Here is a 23,858-nt window from a genome sequence, read left to right as displayed (position 1 = left end):
TTTTTTTTTTAGCTGAGCCACCCTGCTACCTGTTGGCAGCTCAGCGGCTGCTCAGCTCGGGCTGGACTTGAACCGCTGTTGCTCAGAGCTCAAACTCTTGAGCGAGCTCTTAACCAACTGAGCCACTCGGCCGTCCCTGCACTGTCCAATTTCTGACAATACACATTCGAATTGATTGTTTGGTTCCTTGGTAGGAGCTCAAAAAACACGACACCTTTAAAGTCCCACCACACAGAGCATAACCTTCCTCTGATGAATGTCTGCTTTAGATGTCGTTTGAGGCAAATCATCACGTCGGGACCAAGACTGTTTGCGCACCACATTGTTGTAAACAGTCCACTTCTCATCACCAGTTATCAGTCGCTTCAAAAAAGGATCGCTTTCCTCACGTTTAATGAGCATATTGTAAATGTTTATATGAGCTGTCAAATGAACTTCTTTGAGTTCATGCGGAACCCAAATATCGAGCTTACTTACGTATCCTACTTCTTCAGGTGGTCATGAACGCTTGAATGATGGATGTTCAATGTTTCTGCAATCTCTCATGTCGTGTAACGTGGGTTTGACTCGATCAATGCCTTTTTTTTGTTGTCATCAACCTCTGTGGGCCTCCCTGACCAAGGAGTATCATTGAGATAAAAATCACCAGAACGGAATTTCGTGAACCATTGTTGGCACTGACGTTCTTGTAGAGCATTGTCACCATAAACTTTATGCAACTTTTCACAAGCTTGACACGCCTTCTTCCCTTTATGGAAGTAAAACAGTAAAATATGGCAAAAATACAGAGTTTGGTCTTCCATCTTCAACTTGTTGTAAAATCTCCAAAACTCAACAAAATCGCTCAATTTTTTTTAGAATGAAGCTAGAATGGTCAGCTGTCAAATGACATAGCAATAACAGATGCGGATGACTCTAGTACTTCCAAAAATGAACAAGTGCCATCTGTAGCAAACATGCATCATGACTCTTCCGAAGACCCAACACTTCAAAACATAAGCACGTCTCTTTTGGTGAAAAGCTTCTTTGTGACCTGGCAGGTACAGGCCCCCTGAGAGCTATGCAGAAACTCTGCCTCTCACCCAGGCTGGATCCTGTCCTCAGATCGGCTTCGCCTCTTGATGTTCCTATCTGTGACAGCCCCATGCTGCCAGTCATCCAGGCCTAAAACCTCAGGGGTCAGCTGCAGCAAGCTCACCACCCCTACCCCATTTCCTTTATCTTATTAACCTCCACACCTTGTTTGTTCTGCCTAAGAAAATGCCTCCCGGGGCACTTGCTCTCCACTTTTGTTCTCAGGACCACCACCGAGGTCCAGGTGCAGGTCCAAGTCCTTATAACCCTCACCCCAATGATTCCTGCAGGTATCTCAATGCCAGCCTCCTCCCACAACTACCCACAGCCTGAGTGACCCACTGAGAACAGCCCTATTCTAGGGTCCTGCTCAGGCACCCTCTGTGACACTTCTTTGCCTAAGAGCTCTACCTCCCTTTCAACGCTCTCAATGCCAGAATCCTCAGCTCGCCTGCTACTCCCCCACCAGCATCTCCAGTCTAGTCAAGCATGTCTCTCCCCTGCCTATGCGCATATAATGTGGCTGCCTCCACACTGTTACCCTAATCTAGAATGCCCTCATCCTTCTCCACCTGTTTTCCCAGAATCAGAATAAGGGATATGTGTCTCATTAAGTCTTCCCCGAACAATCGCCCTTCAGGTTCCTCTTTTCTAAGCCTTCAGACAACTTTATAAGATGCACTACCCCAATTCGCACTGTTATATGTTGTACAGAACTGATTCGCAATTGTCTCATAATTCCTGACTACTCTTGAATATTTTTCAAGATTTTTAAAAACTCATCTGGAAAAATCCAAGCTATCAAGCAAAAAGAATTTTGTCATTTTTATCAGATACTAATTTATAAGCTTGGCCATCTCCCTAATATTCTGAATGACTTGGCTACAGAGTATAGTACTGAGCAGGAACATTTAAAATATTAAAATGCTGAAAGTGTTACCTGCCTAATACATTACCTGTACTGGGGAGGCATTTGAATATCCCCCCATGGTGATGGGGACTGAGAACTGCTCCATAAACACGGGCAATGTGCCCAACTTTCCTGGGAAGATAAAGTCAAAGAGCGACCACAGCTCACGGAGGTTATTTTGCATCGGTGAGCCAGACAAGATGATGCGATGAGGGGTGCGGAACTGTTTTGGAAAAGAAAATATGTCTTGATTAAATTTACCTCTTAACAGATGATCACCAACCCTACCCCAAAACACTCCCACGCAATCTTTTTATTTAACACATTTATGCATCATTTTGGTCTTCTCCAAAACATAAACATTTTATGCAATTTTAATTCTTTAATTACATACAGATAAAAAAATTGGGAAAATTTTTTCTCATTGTTCAAGCTGAATACTATAGATTTGAGTTAGATTTGGTTACATTCTAACAACTGACATTCTAACAAGAGACATTAAGTAATGTGAACAATTAGAATTTTACAAAACATGATTAAGGGCAAGAATAAATAATTTTCTGCATTAAGGCAAAATGTATATTTCAAATTCCTTATGTAAAGGCATAATAAAAGATATTCCATAAATGTGTTACTAAATCAGGGAGTTTATTCTCAATTAAATACTATGATCCAACTGGAAATCCCCCTTGTTATATGAGGTAATACCTGTTTGCAAGCAAGGGTGATGGCAGCATTTGGGTTTCGGATTTTGTGTCCTTCATCCAAGATCACATAGTGCCAGTCATGCCTGCTAATATCATCCTGCATCAAGCGAATGTAGGAGTAGGAAGTGATCAAAATTCCATGACAATGAGCAATATCTCGAATTAGTTTCTCCTAAAATGATAAAGGCAGTTTTAAATAAGAAGTTAAATTATTGAGCATCACTCTTAAAATGACAATCTTCCAATCATGATGTAATCCAAAGCACTTTATATGTATGTATGCAAACATATATATTATCAGCAATAGAAGTTTACTGTATGTTTCATTTATCTCTAAGTGGTAAACATTGACTAACATATCCACTATTGGGGTAGGGGGCTCAAAAGAAGACCAGAAAAAGTTATAATATATAAACATTTACCCAATTTTTATTTTTCCAAAACATCCTTTGTGTCAATCCTTGTTAAACTTAGAACAAGGTAGATGGACAGTGATTTATTTGAAAACAAAAGCAAGAAAATGAGAGAAAAGCCAAGGAGATAAGAAAAACAAATACTGAAGTTCTAATGATTTATCACACGAATTCCAGGAGGATAGAGTAAAAACACTTAAAAGCAATGATTTTTTGGGCCGGCTGAGTGGCACATTGGTTAAGAACTGGCTTGGGATGCCAGAGGGCCCCGGTTCGGATCCCACATATGAGGGTCAGTGACACTGCCCTCTGCAGCTAAGATGCTGAATGAACAACAGCTCGACCTGGAGCTGGGCTGCCGTGAGTCGCCGGCCACAGCGTGAGCGGCCAGCAGCCACAGTGAGCGGCTGTCCAGAAGCCGGCGACTGATCTGCCTCGCCCGGGAAGAGCGCAATGATGGTGCCAGCTTGGGCCAGTGAAGCAACATCCTCCACAACTAGACTGAAGAACAAAAACAACAGCAACTTGTCTGTTCCCCTTCCCCCAATTCCCCAATAAAATCTTTAAAAAAAAAAAGCAATGATTTTTTTTTTTAATGTAGAAAAAAATTCTGAGGAGAGCCTTGAGTCTATAGAGCAAAATCCTAGAGTGTCAAGCAGAAACGTTGATAAAAACATACACCTACGCATATACCGAAGAGCTGTCTGAATTCCAAAAATAAATAAAAACAAGAGAAAATGCTATAGCTTCAAAACAAAACAAAAAGAGATTCCCTGCAGAGGAAAAAGGCTCTATCAGTGTTGAACATCTTTTCTGTAACATTAAACATGTCAGAAAGCAAAGGGAAGTCTTTCCATAGTTCTGGGGGTAAAGCAGTGACCCTGGAACTCTTCACTGATCCGAATTAGCAGTCATGCTTGACAGGAAAAACAAACTCCATATTCAGACAGGCAAGGACAGAAAATAAACCAGCAGGAGCGTGCTAGGTATGCTATGTGACATCCAGAGGTGTAGGGGTGCAGTCACTAAGAGGACATGGTTCCTTTCCAGGGTCAGAAGGTATGCCCACAGACAACAGACCTCCCCAACAGGAAAGCCTGTCACTGACATGGCAACTCTGACAGAGGACAGGGTCCTCTACTAACTCCCGTTTTACAGATGAGAAAACTGTGTCTTAGAAATAGTAAATAATGTATCAGGTCACACAGCTGGTAAATGGCAGAGTCAGGATTTGAATGTGGAAAGGCAGCCAACTCCAAAGCTATTGGGTTGTCGGGAAAGTCATGACGTATTTTTCTATGTTTTTCAATGCAAAAATGTGTCATGACTTTTCCAACAACCCAATAGTATTAACTAAATATTAGGTAACACTGCCTCTTACTTTACTATAAAAGAAAAAATTCTTAAGGGAAAATTACATGTAATATATATACCAGTTTTTAAAATAAATTATTAAAACAATAATTAAGTGGGCCAGCCGAGTGGTGCAATGGTTAAGAACTGGCTTGGGACGCCAGAGGGCCCTGGTTCGGATCCCACATATGAGGGCCAGTGACACTGCCCTCTACAGCTAAGATGCTGAACAACAGCTCAACCTGGAGCTGGGCTGCTGTGAGTCACCAGACACAGCGTAGGCTGCAGCCCCGGCTGCAGTGGGTTGCCATGGGCTACCGTGTGTAGCCAGCAGCCAACGTGAGCGGCCAGCAGCCGCAGTGAGCGGCCGTCCAGAAGCCGGCGACTGATCTGCCTTGCCCGGGAAGAGCGCAATGATAGTGCCAGCTTGGGCCAGTGAAGCAACGTCCTCCACAACTAGACTGAAGAACAAAAGGACAGCAACTTGTCTGTTCCCCTTCCCCCAATTCCCCAGCACTGTTCCCATCCCCCAAATTCCCCAATAAAAATCTTTTAAAAAAACAATAATTAGGTAAACACTAAAACACTGCTAAGAAAGGATCTAAAATATAAAAAGGGAGATATTTTTAAGTGTTGCTATAATTCTGGTTTAGTTTAACAAAACCTAGAGTGAGAATAGGGGAAAATACACGGGAACTAAAAATCTGACCCTGTCCAGGGGCAGAACGGGGTGACAGATATTGTTTAATTCTTAACCACAAGATAAAAATAGGCTGATAGACATTTGCTAAACATTCATGCCCACTTACTGATTAACAGTTACTACTTTGGCATAAATATGAAACAAGAAATAGATTGCAGAACTCTCAAACTACGACAGAGCAAAAAAGACTAATCATGTCAGGGGTTTGACATGACAGTGGGTTATGTGACAGTGGGTTACTAGCAGCTAGGCTTTCACTGGGTAAGTATGGCAAAAACACTCTCATGTTTAAAAGAAACCCAAAGTAGACTGGCACTAGAAGTAGAAAATATGGGAATTATCAAAGATATACCAAGGAAAAGTAAACAAAAAAATAGGGCAGGATTAGAAATATAAATATCAGATGAAAAGAAGTAAACAGAAGCCAGCCGAGTGGCTCAGTTGGTTAAGAGCACGAGCTCTGTGCAACAGGGTCACCAGTTTGATTTCCACATGGGCCAGTGAGCTGCGCCCGAGCTGAGCTGGTGAGAGAACATGCTCTTAGTAGCAAGGTTGCCAGTTTGACACCCATATGGGAGGGTGGGCTGCGCCGCCACCCCCTCTTCCACCCCCCTACTCCCAACCCCTTGCAACTAAGATTGAAAACCGCACCTTGAACTGAGCAGGGGCAGCCGGGTGGCTCAGCGTGTAACAAGATTGCCAGTTCAACTCCTGCATGGGATGGTGGACTATGTTCTCCTGCAACTAGATTGCAAGCGCAAGCAGCAACTGGACTTGGAGCAGAGCTGCGCCCTCCACTACTAAGACTGAAGGACAACAACTTGACATGGAGCTGATGGATCCTGGAAAAACACAATATTCTCCTCCCCAAATCCCCAATAAAAATCTTTAAAAAAAAAAAGAAGTGAACAGAAAAAAGAGGGATAATTTCTATTTTAAATGAGACAACACAAAGAAAAATGTGCCGTGAAACTTTACCTACCAAGAAGCAATGCTACGAAACAAAAGCAAGTTCCTTACATCTGCGCTGACAGAGTGGTAGAGCCACAGCTTTCAGGGGACCTGACTGTAGCCTCTCAGAGTCTGACAGATCAGAAGAGAGAAAGTAACATCAAAGAAAACAAAATATTTAAAAATTAAGATGCAAGGGATCTGAGTATCATCATTAGTGAGCTCCTTTTACTAGCTATCAGCAGAGCTTTGGCCCACACAAAGAAGACTCATTCTTTACACTCTAGTCAAAAAGGCTGAAATCAAACTCGGCAGTCAATACAATCTGCTGAAAAAAGGAAAATGAGAGAATAAGATAAAAACAAAAGTTAGTGAATCTTAAAGAAAAAACCCTGGTAGAATTGATAAAGCAAAAAACTAAATAACTCTTTGAAAACACCAACCAGAACAGACAAAGCTCTGAAAAGTCAGCCCAAAGAAGAGATTCAGACGCACAGCATGAGAACTGTCAATAGAGGGCCACCGCGGCGGAGAGCACACGAAATGTTAACCACACCTCATGTGGTCTAATGCCAAAAGCTCTGAACTTCTGAAAGAGGACGACTGTTAGAAAAATAAAGTACCAAATGGACACAAGAAAAAGGAGACAAACCAATCAGACCAATACTGCAGAACTTGGAAAAGACGTTACACTCTTCCCACCAAGTCTACCACCCCCAGAGGATTTCAGGAGCAAAGCAGGAATCGATTCTGTTATTTAAACTGTTCCAAAATACAGAAAAAGATACAGTGCATTCCAAATCATTAATATAAAGCTAGCAAAAGCCTGTTTTCAAAACTGACAGATAAAACACATTAGAGAACCATTATACTATAATAAAATCCAGCAATATATTAACCTAATAAGGCTTATTATAGGAATATAAGAATATATAAATATCAGGATACCTAATATAACAATTCACATAATTACAATCATACAAATTTTATAAAATCCAATATCTCCAAAAATGATATTATCTTAATAAACAAGGATTAGAATATTTTTTAATTCAATAGAATAAAAAAATATAACAAGGGCCAAGGAAATTTTCAAAGAGGCAAATGAAGAGGAGGAAACTGTCTTCTCATATGTCATGATGCACTCAACACTTCAGAGGCAATAACACTTCAGAGAATAGCTACCATAGCTGGTGCCTAGCTGTCATCAAAAGGTGCGAACTGTGTTATTATATGACCGCTATTTTGCCATCTTCCTATGCAGTTTTAGTGCCTGCTCAATACCACATTGAAGGCCATGCCTGATTTAACCTGACTTTCTACCTATGATGAATGCAGCTGTAAATACCTCAAGGCTCACAGCCTCACAAACAGGACTCACCTTGTCACTCCTCCCTGATCCCAGTCTACTCCACCACCACTGGCCCCGCCACCTGCCAGTGCCCAGTGAAGGAAAGCAGGCTGCCAGGAGATGCACTGCTCCACCCCAAGCCCCTCACCACACCATTCTGGGACTTTCAGAAGCCATTGACGATTTTAATAGTTTCTGCACATCTAAATTTTCCATGGCGATTCTGGGCAGGCAGCTATCCCAACTCTACCCGCATTTCCCTTCCAGAAGAGCTGTGGCTGCTAGGAGTCATAAAGCAGGTAGGGCATGAGACGACAGCAAACAAGCCCGGATGCTCCAGGCCCCATTCTCCAGGCACAGAGCTGTTTGTATGCACAGAGAAAGGGGAGATGAAAACAACTCCAATGTCTGGGGCTTGAAAGATAGCAGAAGTTAAATTACCACTCTCATTCATAAAGTATCCACTGGGTCACAACCAAACCCTGCAAATGTGCTTCACGGAACTCCTAGCTGCTGGATCACAGACCCGCCATGGTCATGCAACTGACCTCCCAGGACCACCACCCTGAGCTGGATTCCTGACATCACTTCACCAACTTAAACAAGTGACACCGAGCCTCAGGAATACATACCAATAGAACGATGTTCAGCTTGTTTTGTACATTTAAGGGCTGAAGTTTATTTGAAAAACTCTGTAATGTTCGCTATAGATGGATAATGATGAACAAGGATTTAGAAGAAACTTCTATAAAAAAGAATAAGAAAATTTTGAAAATGTCCCCATTGAAAAGATAACCTCCACTTACTTAACAGCCATTGGGTAAGCACACATCTAAGGCTATTTGTTTTCACCTGATTCAATCTCAAAATTCTGTAACTGCCCAGCATGGAGTTTCAATAATGGTGAATTGTTGAATATTATGGACATCTATATCCAAACACTTAAGACAATTCATCTCGGGCGGTTTCAAATTAAAAGCTTGTAAAATATGTAACCTCTCCTAGCTTTTGCAATTAATAGGGTACATCTGCAATTAGCCTGACTTACTGAATGCAGTGCTGTTGTCACTAAGATGTCTGTGAAAGGACTGCTGTTATTACAGGGGCTCAGGAGACCAATCGCTCCTAGAGGGCAAACAGTGGACTGGTGGAAAACAGCAGCCATAAATCACTCTGTCAGGCAGCGGGAGCGGAGGGAGCACGCCACGCGAAGGCCACTCACGGCAAACAGCCCGGCAGCTTCCCAGGCAGGAGTTGCTGCACCTGTAATTAATTAAAATTTCCTTCAAGCTAAATGTTTAATAAACAAGGATTTGTGCTGACAATGAAGAAAAAAGGGCTCCAGCAACATAATTTTACGATATACCTCACAGAACGAGCGCAGCATCTATTATTTCTTCTATCAGGTGTATACATGTTTCTGAAGTTAATAGGAACTACATCACTCTGCGTAGTAATTTGTGTACCTGGAACGGGTTGAAATATTTAGGATGCTTGAGGGGCTGTGTGGCCCTTCCCTACTTTTGTTATGTTTTTACTTGACTTCCATCCAGCTTTTAAAAAAGCCAAGCTGTGTTACTTTAGTGTTTCAGAAAACAGGCCTTTTTAAAGAACACACAATGATAGTTTCATCAGATGCCCATGTTTCTGTGTGGTTGGTTTGTTCTTTAACCACTCCTTGTAGTTCCCCAAAAGAATTTTAACATTCTATTTCATTTGGGGCCAAATGTATCTGGACATGAAAAAAAAGGTCTACACGTGAATCATCATGCACATATTTTTATAAAGCAGGTGTGAACCTTCTATCCAGAATGTATTTATATTGAATGAATCACAATGTCGGAGCCTCTTTTCTCAACTATTGAGATAAAGAGGTCTACAATATTCTTTTTTTCTAAGTAAATATTACCTGAGTAAATGTAACCTTTTCCTGCACACATATTAACCCAACAAATACTCACAAAATTACCAAAAAAATCCCATTTTGCAGGAGATCAAACTAGGCTCAGAGAAGTTAAGTGGCTTGCCCAAGGGACACAAAGCTATAAAATGACAAATCCAGGACTCAAACCCTGGTCTTGTAGTTACAAAATCTATGCTTTAAACCATTATACCATGGTTGCATTTCCCACTCCGGAGCCTCTAAATGCCATGAATTAATCAAAATGAGATAAAACTCTTTGAATTACTATTCCACAGAATTACTATATCCTACATAGAACAAAAAGGTGGGAGAGACATAAAGTGACAACTGTTTCTTTCCCTAAGAAAACGGTTAGCTTTTCAAGGTCAGTTAAAAACAACATATCCATTTTTTGGAGCCTAACAGCATCAAATACCTGGAATATTATGTTTATAGTTATTCAACAAATAAATATTAACTGATTCACACATCAAGTTTCTCTATGTTAGAAAAAGGGGTCACAAAATATAACAAGAAAGGGAAAATCTTTTGACTCCTATTAACTGAGATTTCAACTGATCATAAAAGGAGATTCAGAAGGCTAAGATGTCTTTTATCTGATTTGATTGGTTGGTTGGAAATATTAGCCACACATTTTTTGCATGGTATTTGATAATTCTAAATTATGCTCTCAAATAGAATATTAACAAAGATAACATAGGATCAAGTGTTAAAAGAGGTGGTAAGCTAAAAGTCTATTTAGGGAAGAAGAATGATACATGCGCATCACTCAGAAACTGATCATTTGATACGGTCTCTAAAAGCAAAAATTTCAAAATTTTGTCATATCAGATACAACAAATCATTAGGATAATAAAGATGATAATACATTTGAACGATGAGCAGAACAATTCTGGCATTATTACTTTTGTAAGTATCTAAAAGAGAAATCCCCTTCTCTTCCTTATTTCCCCAGCACTGAAAGTCCCTATGCTGGAACCACTATTATAAGTACACAGGACAGCCAGCGGGCACAGAAAGCTCCCATAAAACAAAGGAATCGCAGCTGATAAGGATGGAAAGGAAGTCAGACATAAAAAGGTTGGCTCAGAGGCCAGGCTGGCACTGGCAGAATATTTGAAATATGATTAAGAAACAACTCTACTGCAATCCAACGCACATCTGTGAGCCAACAGGTGTGCAGGAGGTGGTGACAAAGATCTGTACCTACAAATAAAATAGGACAGAGCAGAAGGATCATTTAAATACTTCTTTGGTGCTTGAATCCAAAAGCCAAGATTTTGATCTTGGAAGTATTACTAACAAGGTCTGTGCAAAGGAATTAACACATTTTTGATGTGTCATCATCACAATTAGTAGAATGACATTAGTATTCCTAATAAACAATAAACTGCTTGTGTTTCTAAGTCGAGACTATGGTTTGAATGATGCAAGAGCACATCATCTTGATCCTTTGCATAACAGTTTACGTCTTTAGAGATCTGTAATATTTTACAATGAAAAAGGAACAGTAGAAAGAGGTAAGGGTGAGAATAAAAACGCAAGACTACCACTTTTCCTCAAAAGTTAAGAAACTTCAAGTTAAAGTCCTTGGTGAACTGTAAAGCACTGAAAAAAATTATGAACAACCAGTCATATGTATCCATGTGTCTGTGTCTGCAAAACAACCTCAGAAGGTGGAATCACTGTAAATAAGAATGAAATATCTATTCTTTAAGGTTTGTCCCCTGAACAAGTTAAGGGAGCATTACAGAGACACTGACCAATGTTAATCTATTTTTTCCATTAATGAGTCAATGTATTTCATCTACATGAAGGTATTTCTTCAGGTATAATTACAGAGGGAATGCAGGTGAGCCATGTTCCAAGTGAAGGTATGAAATATACACACTTCAATATTTGTCAACAAGATATCTGATAAGGGGTTAATATCCAAAATATACAAAACGCTCATGCAACTCAACACCAAAAAAAACAAACAACCCAATTAAAAAATGGGCAGAGGATATGAAGAGACATTTCTCTAAAGAGGACATACCGATGGCCAACAGGCATATGAAAAAATGTTCAACCTCACTAATCATTAGGGAAATGCAAATAAAAACCACAATGAGATACCACTTCACTCCGGTCAGAATGGCTATCATCAATAAGTCAACAAACAACAAATGCTGGAGAGGTTGTGGAGAAAAGGGAACCCTGGTGCACTGTTGGTGGGACTGCAGATTGGTGCAGCCACTATGGAAATCAGTATGGAGGTATCTCAAAAAACTGGAAATGGAACTACCATATGACCCAGCAATTCCACTCTTAGGTATTTATCCAGAAAACCCCAAGGCATATTAATCCGAAAAAATACATGCACCCCTATGTTCATTGCAGTGCTATTCACAATAGGTAAGACTTGGAAAACACCGAAATGCCCATCGGTAGATGACTGGATTAAGAAAGTATGGTACATTTACACAATGGAGTATTACTCAGCTATAAAGAAGAAGGAAATAGTACCATTTGCAACGATACGGATGGAACTAGAGAACATTATACTAAGTGAAATAAGTCAGTCAGAGAAAGACAAATACCATATGATCTCACTTATACATGGATTCTAAAAAACTGAATGAGAAATGTAAACAGAAATAGTCTCAGAGACAGAGGAAAAACTGAGGGTTGCTAGTTGGGAGGGGGTGGGGATGAAGGAGAAGGGGAAGGGTTGAGACAATACAAATTGGTAACTCAATATGGCCTCAGGGATAGACAAGACAGTCTGGGGAATATAATCAATAATGTTGTAAATATTTTCTAGGGGGCCAGATGGATTCATGTCTTGTTAGGGAGACCACTTCAAAGTCGGCGTAGAGGCCTTACCACTGCACTGTTATTTCTGAAGCTGATATTGAATAATATTGTATGTCAACTATAATTATATATACATATAGTCACGGGATGTGGAGTAGAGTGTCGGAATGGAGTCAATGGAATTGTAATAGATAAGTATGATATTGGGGGTGGGAAGGCAGTATATGGGGTGGGGGGTTGTTTCTATATGAAGGGTGAAAAGGATAACTACTGCATTGTTCTGTACACCTGAAACAATAAAAATCAATAAAAAAAATTAATTAAAAAAAAAGAAATATACACACTTCACTAGTCCAAAAGAAAAGCAAATAAAGAGGAACATATGAAAAATTTGCCTTTTAAAGACAAACATCAATAAATGAATCGAGCTACAGAATTTACAATACAAAACAATACAATTAAGACGTGTCAACAGAGAATGGAAGTGAAAACAGGAATAAAAATGTTTACAAGGGTGATAACAGGATGATCACAACAATTCATTTTGACTAGAAAAAAAAATCTAAGCTGTTATTACGATGCTAAAAACATCACTGCTTATTTTTTTTGGATCACAGCATTTATATTTAAACTCAGTTTACTTTACATTTATCATTTAAAATTCAGGGCAAAGTCAGTTAGTTTGACAACATCTAGTATAAGTTCTCACCAAACTTGAGCTACCAAATTATAGATATTCCTGATTCACTTTTATCAAAGTTCTGCTTACTCACAGTCGTAAACAAGATGGGAATATGGAGGAAAGGAGTATTGGCAAAATTAAAGGAACAATGGAGTGTGGCGGTTCACGTGTGTCTAACTCAGTGAGGCCAACATTCACGAGCTCTTTCATGGGGTACCCGAGACCTCACTCAAGAGCTCCAAAGACACAGGCAAGAAAGAACTCATAATAAATGGCCACTTCTTGTCAATAAAACAACCTGCAAACCCACAGTGAAAATGTTTATTCAACAAATGCTTATGGGGCACCGGGGATACAAAAAGGAGTATGACACAGTCCTACTCTATGGACCTTGTAGTCCAGATGGTGAGACAAAGATGAGCATAAAAAAGCATAATACAATATATCTAGGTTACCCACAAGAGCACAGATTAAACCTCCTTTTAGATAATGTGGCTAAAACTATGAATAAGTGAGGAAATACAACTATGAAAATACAGTGATTATCGTTCTCTGATTATCAAGGATTCATCATCATTACTAAAAAGCAACAAATGCAAATTGTAAAATTCTCAAAATGGCAGCTTGTTCTTTCGTTCATTAAAAGTGTGTTTGAAAAGAATATTAACACATGCATTTGCCAGTTAAGACTTATTATATGACATTTTGTACCCACCTTCCTAAAATCATTTAAAGCTGCCAGTGCCCCCAATCTAGCCAGTTAACTGTTATGTAGGTCCCTGACTCACAGGCCCACTCACGCGCTCAGGCCGTGCCCACTTGTTTCACTGGCCAACACTGCCACTAGGGACTGTGAATGATAAAGCCTATGTTCAGAATTGTTTTAAAAACACAGAGCTATAAATCAGTAACAAGTTTAAACGCATGAAGAGAAACACAGAAACATACCTATGAGAAATACATGGATCAAAGAAAAAACAAGTATGTAAAATGGAGGGCTTTAAGACAAAACAAACGAAAGGTTCTGAAGTGTTGTAATGTTACCTTTTTGTGGGTATAGGAGCCAGTTTCGTGTAGAACTGCCACTCGGAAAGGAGGCCACCACGTGTGAAATTCCTTTACCCACTGATGCATCACTGTTGTTGGACAGACAATTAGAGTTGGACCCAACCCCTCGAACCTGCACCCAAAACATCCAAGAAGAAAACACAACCATCAATGACAGCATATGGATGATCAACTACCAAAAAACAAAAAAGAAACAAACAAAACTTTTCAAAAACAGTTCAAAAAAGAAAATCCTAGCTATGGAAACATATTGATATTTTCTTTAAAGAAAAAGTTATTGAGGTTAAAACCAAGTGAAATCTCTTCAATCCCATTCATCAATTAGTAAACACAGGTATTAAGAGAAAACACCAGAAAATACATTAAAATATAATATCTAAAGTAAAAGAAAATCAAACAAAAATTATGTGACAAAAATACTTTTTCTCCTCTATTCCAGATTAATGAAGGTATTAATTACATAGTGTATCTTCACCTAAGTGAACATAAGAGCATCTTCAATTTGTTTGAGCCTATACAGTCTACCAAGAGTTTTCACCCTCAGAATTTCAACTAATCTCACAGTCCTGGGAAGTCAGCAAGACTGAAATGCTCATGTTTGGGGGTTGGAAGGGTGACGTGCACAAGGCAACATGGTTATACCAGGAGATGGACCGATGCCCAGAGCCAGTCTCCTGAAAGCTGTAGCCTGTTCTTTCATGTATCGTGCAGCTCTTTTCTCCACATGATAAAAAAGGGGAGGAGTATACAGTGGCCATTTCTAGTGGAAAGCCCATGCCATGGAGTGCAGGCTGCGCTGTTCTTGTGTAAAGCAGCTGAGTGTGACACAGCAAGAGCCTCAACAACGGTCACATGCTCGCCCAGCAATCCCAAAGAAACGTTTATGTACCGGGATTCACACTGCAGCATTACTTATACTGTGGAGAAAGTGGGCCTAGTTTTCCTATTTATTTATTTCCTATTTCTACCTAAACATCCTTAAATAAGAGAAGGGCTGACTAAATCATCTTGTTAACACAAAACAGGCTAGTGATTAGGGGCCCTGCCTGGGTCTGAACCCAGCTCTGCACACACAAACTGTGATCGTTGGCACATTACTTAACCTCTCTGAACCTCAGTTTCCCCTCTTAAAGTGGGAATAATAATAGTACTGATTATATAGAGCTATATAAAGATTAAATCAGTTAATATCTGTAAAGTGCTTACAACAATACTGTACAGTAAATACTATAAGAGTTTGTTAAATAAAATGGAGTGTCATATAACCACTAACATCATTTTTGAAGGATATTTAAAAACTTGGAAAAATGTTCATAATGTCTTTTAAAAAACAAAATTACTTATGGAATCTCCCCAACTTACTTACACACAGGCAGCCAGCCGACAGACTGCTCGTGGCCACCATCTCCACATCTTTTTGTCCTCTCTCTCCTTCCTAACAGAACCCCAGTTTTGTGCAGGTATCCCTCTTCCTTCCCAGCCATGAACTGGCTGGGACTCTGACCAGTCTGGCTAGAGTGAGGTGGGGACACACAGCAGGCTGTCAGCACATACCGCCCCCCGGGACGCTCACTAGTCCACTCCAGAACCTGGGAAGACTGGCTCGCGCAGTGTAAAGGAGGACTGACAGTATCCCCCTTATTCTCGGTTTTGCTTTCTGTGGTTTCAGCCCAGAAACATTAAATGGAAAATTTAAGAACCTGGTCCCTGAAGACACTGCTAAGCTACTGATCCTGCTGTGTCTATAGCCCACCCACTATGTAGGTTTCTAGGTGTATCACACATATAATGAACGTTTAACCCAATTAGAGGCCGGGTTTTATTTACCTGCAGTCAAAATACCCTAGTATATTGCACACTGTAGGAGCCTGGCTGAGTCTGTGCCATCTGCCCTCCCTTGCCCTCCTGTTACAATGGAACAGGTATCCCTCCGCCTTGCTGCGAGCCGTGCCCCACCACAGCAACACCCCCGTTACTGTAGCTGCCTTCGTCTGCAGTCTTGCAAGGAGCCGGGTGCTAGTCAGCGCATAAATAAATACTCAACACATCAAAGTGACTCTGGGAATTTCTACAACACGAGATTTATGCTCAGTTCATGTTTTAAGAGACTACTAGTTGAGAACACTGCAGACCCACAGGCTTGCCTCTCGCTCACTCTGGAACAGTCAGTCACTGGCACTTTTAAACTGTCATTTTCCTGCCTCCTGACTTTTTTCTGTCCAACACAGATGTTGAATGTTTGACGTTAGATGCACGCTGCACACACTTCCCCAGTGTTATCTCATTAATTCCCATAGTTTCAATTACTCTCTCTACACCGATGATACCCAAATCTACAATAGGTCTCCAGTCCACAACTCTTCCTGAAGTCCAAAGTACCATATTCTTGGATGTCTAATCGCTGGCTGATATTCACTTACATCACTTACATGTCCCCATGGCACCACACATCCCTCCACCCCGCTACCGGCCCAATCGTGCCCTCTTCCCATGTTTCCTAATCCAAAGGAAAGAACTGTCACCTCTTCTCCAGGTGCCCAAATTGGAAATCCAGGTCTCGTCCTTGGTCTGCCCCTCTTGTTCTCCACCTTACCCAACCTATAGAGTTCATGTCACATCAACCTCCTAAATCCCTCTCAAAGCCACCCTGTGTCTCCATCTACACTGTTGATACTCCAGTTCTGGTCACTGTCATCTCTCACCTGAGTTACTGTACTTTCTAACGTAATCATTTCAAAAAAACAAAATCTAGATGCGTCATCCCTTTGCCTAAGTGTTGTTTGCCCACTGTTCTTGGGACAGTCTAAACACCTGAGCCTGGTCTATTAGACCACAGGATCTGACCTCTGCTCATCTCTTCAGCCTCACCTCGTACCGCCCCTCTCCAACACCTGCCCCTGAGGTTCAGCACTCCACGTGCCAGCTCTGGCTTCACTTCCTACAAAGCGTATAACCCTGACCTCTCACCCTTTGCCTTGTCCCTTATCCTTTTATACTAGCCACGGTTCATCTGTCCTTCAGACCTCAGTTTCTTCTCTAGATTCTTCCCTGTCCCTCTCTCCACACAGGCTAAGGACCCTTCCTCGGTACAACCCCACTAATGAGAGCCCCACACTAACCCTACTATAACACGCATCACCCTATTGTCACTGTGTGTTAGGTCCTTCCTAAGCTTCTTGAGGGCAGAGAAAGCCTTTTCTTCAAATGATCTCAATGCCTAAACCACAGGAGGTAATTAGTGGATACTGGCTTTATTAAATCAAAATTTTTTTAAAGGCTGGAAAAAAATATATTGAAAGGTTACAAGATTGTTTCTAAGTTGGGGACCATGGGTGATTTTTATTTTCTTGCTACATCTCAATAAATGACTCGAACTTAAAAGGAAAATTGTAACTTAAGAGTAAATCACAGAGTGTTTGAAATATTAAAAATAATCTTTTGCACAACTAAAATATACCTTGTAGTTCTAATAGAAAAATAAGCCATAGCTTACGTGAGGCTTACCCTTATACTCCAATGAGACAAAATGTGCCCACCTCCTTCCAAATCATCTCAACCTCCAGCTATAGTCACTGCCCCTCTCCTCCACAGAAAGGGCTCAGACTACAGAAGCCAGAAAGAGACTCCGACACTCCCGGCAGAATTCCCACACCCTACTTGCCCCTCACCAAGCACAGGTCCCTTGTAGGTTTCCTGGGGAGAGCGTGACTCTGCCAGTGGCCCTTCCAAGACAATATTCCTTTCTAAAAGGACTAAATGCACCAGCTTCTCCATATCCTCCAAGGGGAATAAAGTTACCATCAATACATCCTTAGCAGGAAACAACCAATCAAAACCTGGCTAAAATAGTTAAAAACAAACTCACTTTCAAATAAGTATAAATGCATACCTTTTTCAGGTTATACAGTGTTTTCTCTTTTTTTATGACATGTTTCTGCAAACTGCTACAATGATGACTCACACTCTTGTCATTTAATGCCCATGTTTTATTTTGGCTGAATATCTATTTGGCCTTTTTATGCTCTTTAATTTCTGCCATTCTCCCCCAGTAGACAACTATGGAGGTCTTCACGCTGAGTGAAAATCTGGGAGCAGACCTACATTGTTCCTGAACCACAGAAGGGGCAATCAAATCCATTAACAGTCACATCAACTGAACTCCCCCTTTCCAGCCCTCAATACTGGTGAGATGGGCATTAGAAATGGCTAAATGTACTGGAGTGATTAGCATCAATTACAAAACTGGCTACCATTCCTTTCATTTCTGATTATCATTGATTACCAAATTAATTTAGGACAAGCCAACAGTTCCAGAGTCAAATATTTCAATCTGCAAGATGGAAATCTATAATAGCCTAGAACTTACCAAGAATTACAAAATAAAACATTTACCTTTGAAATATTTAACTTTTTTCAGGCCATTTATTTATAATTAGGAGTTTACTAAATGATATCCAAGACTCTAAAGTATTAACTGGAGTTTGAAAGATAAATAACCTATTTCTTCTCCACCGTAAAATTTAGGGGGACCCATCATTATAATATGAATGGCAAAGTGATAAGAATATAGAGTGTACACTATGAACACAATAACCAGTATAGATGTTTATGAACCATATATAAGATGCTTCTCCCTCTTAAAAACACACACACATAGAAAACACATTAAAAAAAAATTTCTTTTACCACGAAGTTTCTTCTTGGCATCCCAGAGACCTTAAAATTGCAATACTAAAACCATCTCAAATTAGGGCCCCGAAATCTACAGCTTGCAAGAGTTCAGAGGAAATGAGCACAGCTAGTGAAACAATGCCGGCTCCCAGCACTTGACTATATTCAATTTCATTTGAACCTCTACTTTTTTCGGACATAAACATAGAGGAGAACTCCAAGTTCACTTAGTTTCAGAGGAGAGCACGTTATAAAATTGTTAGAAAATGTTACATTTTGCTCTGGCACATGGAAGTGGAGGGCTCAAGTTCCTCAGTACACCTCTATTCATAAGGAGCCCAGTTGTTTGGCTGATATATGACCACATTCTGGGAAGCCCTTCTACCAATACTATCTTAATGAAGACGATCTGGGCTACAGGCCAACGTGCCACACTATTTCATTATGGAAAGAGGCTATGAGCATTGATAGTTAATTGATTACAGCTGCTCATTATTAGCCCTGACTTCACTCCTAGTAGGGTTGTCACTACTCCAGAGAGCATGTTTTAATTTTTAGACCAAAACTACACTGCAGGGATGACTTTAGGCTTCCTAGGCCCAGAGTATTGGATTCCGGCACGTTTCATTATAATAGGAAGAGAAAGGAAAGAAAGAGATGGGAAATAAGAAAATCCCAGAAATCATTTACGGAAAGAAAGACAGTCCTAGAAACTATGTGGGGCAGCCTGGGACTCTTTAGTATCAAAAAAAACAAAAAAACAAAAAAACCCAAGTAGAGTTACAGAACCAAGCTAACTGAAGAGCTTATTTAGAACAGAGAAAGCATTTTTACAAGTGCTAATGACAGTCACAGAAAAGAAAACACTCAATGACCATCTTCAACTTTGACTTTTCCCTTGAACTACAATGTTTTCATATTTCCAGGCAAAATGCAATAGAATTCTAACATTTGAAGAAAAATCTCTGCTTCAATACAACTTCCTTGTAATAACAACAAAATATTTAGTATTTTAAAGTCTCCAAGTGTTTTTTTTCTTCCTCCATTTATATAAATATTCCTAAAATATTCCAAAACTTTAAGTACGCCTCATGAGATGTGTTGATCTGCTAAATTAATGAAGGACGAAAAAAAAAAGGCACTAAATTCTGAAGATTAAGAAAAAACTTCTTCGCTCAGTAGTTTATGGTCTGTATTTGGCTCTCTACTAAGCACATCTTAGCCAATGAACCAGAGTGCAGCACAGGAGCTATCTGCAGCCGCTGACTTCAGGTGCACTGACAACATTTTAAGGCGTGTCCCAATCTTATCTAGTGAGTGCCTGAAGTTTCTACGACATAATCATCTGCTAAACATCTTCCTGTTGTTATTCGAGGTAAGGTTACTGGAATCTAAGAAGCTCTCAGGTTAACTGGGTTCAAGGTTAAATAGCCCACATAACTCACCTAGCATTATTTTTACCAATACAGATTTACATAAAGCCAATTTACAGCTCAAATATGGAAACAGTCAGTGTACCAATTTCAACAAAGTATTTCAGTCCTACCATACCGAACACAGTTTAAATGCTTACTCTTTCAGAATACTACAGCTTTAATAGTTTATTTAAATTCCTAAAGAGAGTAAAGATTAAAATCTAAACATAGTTTTCTATCGTTTTAGATAGTCATTCAGACTTTGGCCTTAGAATTTATATAAAATTCTTAAAGATTGGGAGAGGGGGTAGAAAGCATAGTGAGCAGACGAGTAACTTCATTTAAAAAAAAAAGTGCTATCTAAACGCTCTCATGCACACTGATTATAAAAGAAATTCGGGAGAATGGCTTCTCAAAAGCTCCAACTTCCCCATGAATAGACTTTGTATTTAGTGTAATGCTCACCTGGTCTCCTGCCAGAACAAATATTTTACTATAAAATTTAATAAATGGGACTAAAAGTATTATGTCTAATTTAAAATTCCATATTGTGTAAACTATTGATATTAACATAATTGAGTTTGTAAACAATCCATTTGCAGAAGCTAACCTTAGACACTGTATTGACCCAAAATATCTAGTGGGGCTCATCTGCAAAATGAAGCATCAATGCCTGGAATTCATTAAAAGTGTTACATGTTTAATTTCTCCTGCCCTACAGCTCCATCGTCTCGTAAAAATTTTCCTTTGATGTCCCCCACTAAAAGAATTAAAGGAATATTGTAATTGAAATGTCATCAATAATTCACAAAACCCTCCTCCACAGCAATACATCTGATGAAATATTAATTGAGCTCCACAGACTGACAGTCTGCAGAGGAGCACTTGCCTGTAATTTGAACCACGAGTCCTGATCTTGCTGTAGCTCAGACCTGCCAAGAAGGCAATTATCTGGATGGTCTTGCCCAATCCCATTTCATCTCCCAGAATTCCTCCTGCCTGCTGGCAGTGCAATTCCCACAGCCACCTAACACCTGTCTGCTGGTACCTACAACAAACACCAACAAGAAAAAGAAAATGGCAAATGGTGGGTAATACAGATCATAACAGAAAGTACTCATGAATTAATCATTTGGCTAGGTTCTAGTACCAGTCAGAGAAACATGCTGGATATGTGTTTTACATGAGTATTATATTTATAAGGTCATACATTTTTGATTACCTAGGCATAAAATCACAGATTTTTCTTTACAGAATGTTAACACATTTCTAATTAAACTGATAGATGGCATAATTGCAGACTATTTCATTTCTTTTTCAACATTAAAAATAGCTTTGTAAATAAGCATAACTTATTATTTTTCATTTAGTATATTTCTGGAAAAAAGCCTCAAATATTTTTAGATTTTTAAGTTCCAATAACTTTTCTATGGAAAAAAAGGTGTGAACAGCATCAAAAAGCAGGACAAGAGACTACCACAATCTACAGTATATACTGCTGAAAAGTCACTTGGTAATCATATTATTTTTATAGGAAAATTAAATTAAATTTTAAGGCCATAAACAAGTCTGAATAATAGAGCTGCTCAAAAAATTAGTACATAACAGATGATTCTGTCATATTACTAGCAGATGCAAAAAAGAACAGATTAAAGACTCAGGAATACAAAGGTCTTTTTAATATATTAAAGCAGAACTTGATCCAAGGACTTTTTCATAGATACAAAAACATGAGAGTTATTAAAATTTTAAATAAGGAGTACAGGTCAAAGAAATAACACAGTCCCTTCTACAAAAAAAAAGTTGGTTTTTCATTCTCTATCAATAGCACATTTAATCTATAATCTAAAAATGAAGTTTAAAAAAGGAATAATGCAAAAAGAATTTTTGAGAGTGAAAGATTTAACATCATGGAATGGGATAAAGATATATAGGCCAAGTTAAAAAATAATCTAAAGCAGAAAACACTTAAAAGATAATGAAATCCAAGTTTGTTTGTTTTTTTTCAAAGAAAATACCAAGACTAACGAGCCTTCCACCATAAAACAAAGTGGTTTTGTTATTTTACTGTCCAAATGTTTACTATTTGGTACATGGTACATCCACCTAAAATCTCACTATGGACTTTAGTCCTTGTTGAACTCATTTTACTTAATATTTTCTCAGTAAATATGTCATAATTAACTTTCCCCCAGTATTCTGCAAGTCAATTCCAAAAGTTTGACTCTAGCTGTTGCCATTATTATCTATCATATAAGAAAAACTCTGAATGAGAATTTTGCTGCTTTACTAAGCTTGCTAAGTATACTACACAATGAATACAAATCCTGAAAAAAAAGGATTAAAAATCCAAGCATAGTAAGTGTAGTATGGCTAAGAGGTCATTTAATTTGGGATGAAGGGCAAGTTCTATTAATAAGTGGTATGTAATCAGAGAATAAAGGCTACCACTTAAGAAGCCTACTGCCAGGGAGGCACCAGGCCCATATAGCCCCAAAACCACCCTGTGGGGAGATGGTCAGCCCATTTTATAGTTAGGAAACAAAGGCACAGAGAGGTTAAGTAACTTGCCAAAGGTCACACAGATTAAAAAAAAAAAAGAGGGCCGGCCGAGTGGCACGATGGTTGGGAGCTGGCTTGGGACGCCAGAGGGCCCCGGTTCGGATCCCACATATGAGGGCCGGTGACACTGCCCTCCACAGCTAAGATGCTGAACGGCAGCTCAACCTGGAGCTGGGCTGCCGTGGGTCCCGGCGACGGCGTAGGCTGCAGCCCCTGTGGCAGTGGGTTGCCATGGGCTACCGTATGTAGCCAGCAGCCAGAGTGAGCGGCCAGCAGCCGCAGTGAGCGGCCGTCCAGAAGCCGGTGACTGATCTGCCTCGCCCGGGAAGAGCACAATGATGGTGCCAGCTTGGGCCAGTGAGGCAGCGTCCTCCACGGCTGGATTGAAGAGCAGGGGGACAGTAGCTTGTCTGTTCCCCTTCCCCCAATTCCCCAGCGCTGTTCCCATCCCTCAATTCCCCAATAAAAATCTTTAAAAAAAAAAAATGAGCAAGCCAGAAACAAAATTCAGAACCTCTGACTCCAAATCACTTTAGAGATAATCTTGACCAGTGGTTCTCAAGGAGGGCATTATTTTGCTCCCTGGGGGGCATCTGGCAATACCTAGAGACATTTCTGGTTGATACAACCAGGAAAGAGCAATTGCCATCTAGTCGTAGAGGCCAGAGATGCTGTTCAACATCTTACAATGTACTGTAATAGTCCCTACAACAAAGAAGTATTCAACTCCAAATATCGGTTGTGCTGAAGATGAGAAAACACATCTAAAATAAAAGCTGGTTGTGAACTGGCTACACTAGACTAATCTCAGCTTTGGAAAAAGATGTATTCAAGTAACTCTCAAAAAATAATGATGTACTGTATATACAGTAGTCCCCTCCTTATCCGTGGTTTCGCTTTCCGCAGTTTCAATTACTTGCACTCAACCACAGTCCAAAAGTATTAAATGAAAAATTCCAGAAATAAACAATTCATAAGTTTTAAACTGCACACAGTTCTGAGTAGCGTGATGAAATCTCACGCATTCCCACTCCGTCCCACCCAGGATGTGAATCACCCCACTGTCCAGCATCTCCATGCTGTATACGTTCCCCACCGGTTAGTCACTTAGCCGTCTCGGTTACCAGATCGACTGTTATGGTATCACAGTGCATGTGTTCAAGTAACCTTATTTTACTTTAACAACCAATGCTGGCAATTCGGATATGCCAAAGAGAAACTCTCAAGTGCTTCCTTTGTGTGAAAAGGTGAACGTTTGGTACTATCTGTGGTCTC

General features: G+C 39.9%; 1 protein-coding gene across 5 annotated transcripts in view; it reads right to left on the bottom strand.

The window, feature by feature from the left end:
• Nucleotides 1-23,858, bottom strand: part of ERCC6 (ERCC excision repair 6, chromatin remodeling factor) — an 82,108-nt gene that overhangs the window by 24,577 nt on the left and 33,673 nt on the right. For all 5 annotated transcript variants that reach the window (XM_019655091.1, XM_019655087.1, XM_019655088.1 and 2 more), the window contains 4 exons: nt 20,911-21,069; nt 13,912-14,047; nt 2,693-2,863; nt 2,031-2,207 (listed from right to left, as the gene is read on the bottom strand). In XM_019655091.1, coding sequence (XP_019510636.1) covers nt 2,031-2,207; nt 2,693-2,863; nt 13,912-14,047; nt 20,911-21,069 — 643 coding nt within the window. The remainder of the gene's footprint in view (nt 1-2,030; nt 2,208-2,692; nt 2,864-13,911; nt 14,048-20,910; nt 21,070-23,858) is intronic.

The sequence above is a fragment of the Hipposideros armiger genome, unplaced genomic scaffold, assembly GCF_001890085.2.
Source record: "Hipposideros armiger isolate ML-2016 unplaced genomic scaffold, ASM189008v1 scaffold_235, whole genome shotgun sequence".
NCBI lineage: Eukaryota > Metazoa > Chordata > Mammalia > Chiroptera > Hipposideridae > Hipposideros > Hipposideros armiger.
Note: the sequence above shows the minus strand (reverse complement) of the source record. Positions and strands in the feature narration are given on the sequence as shown.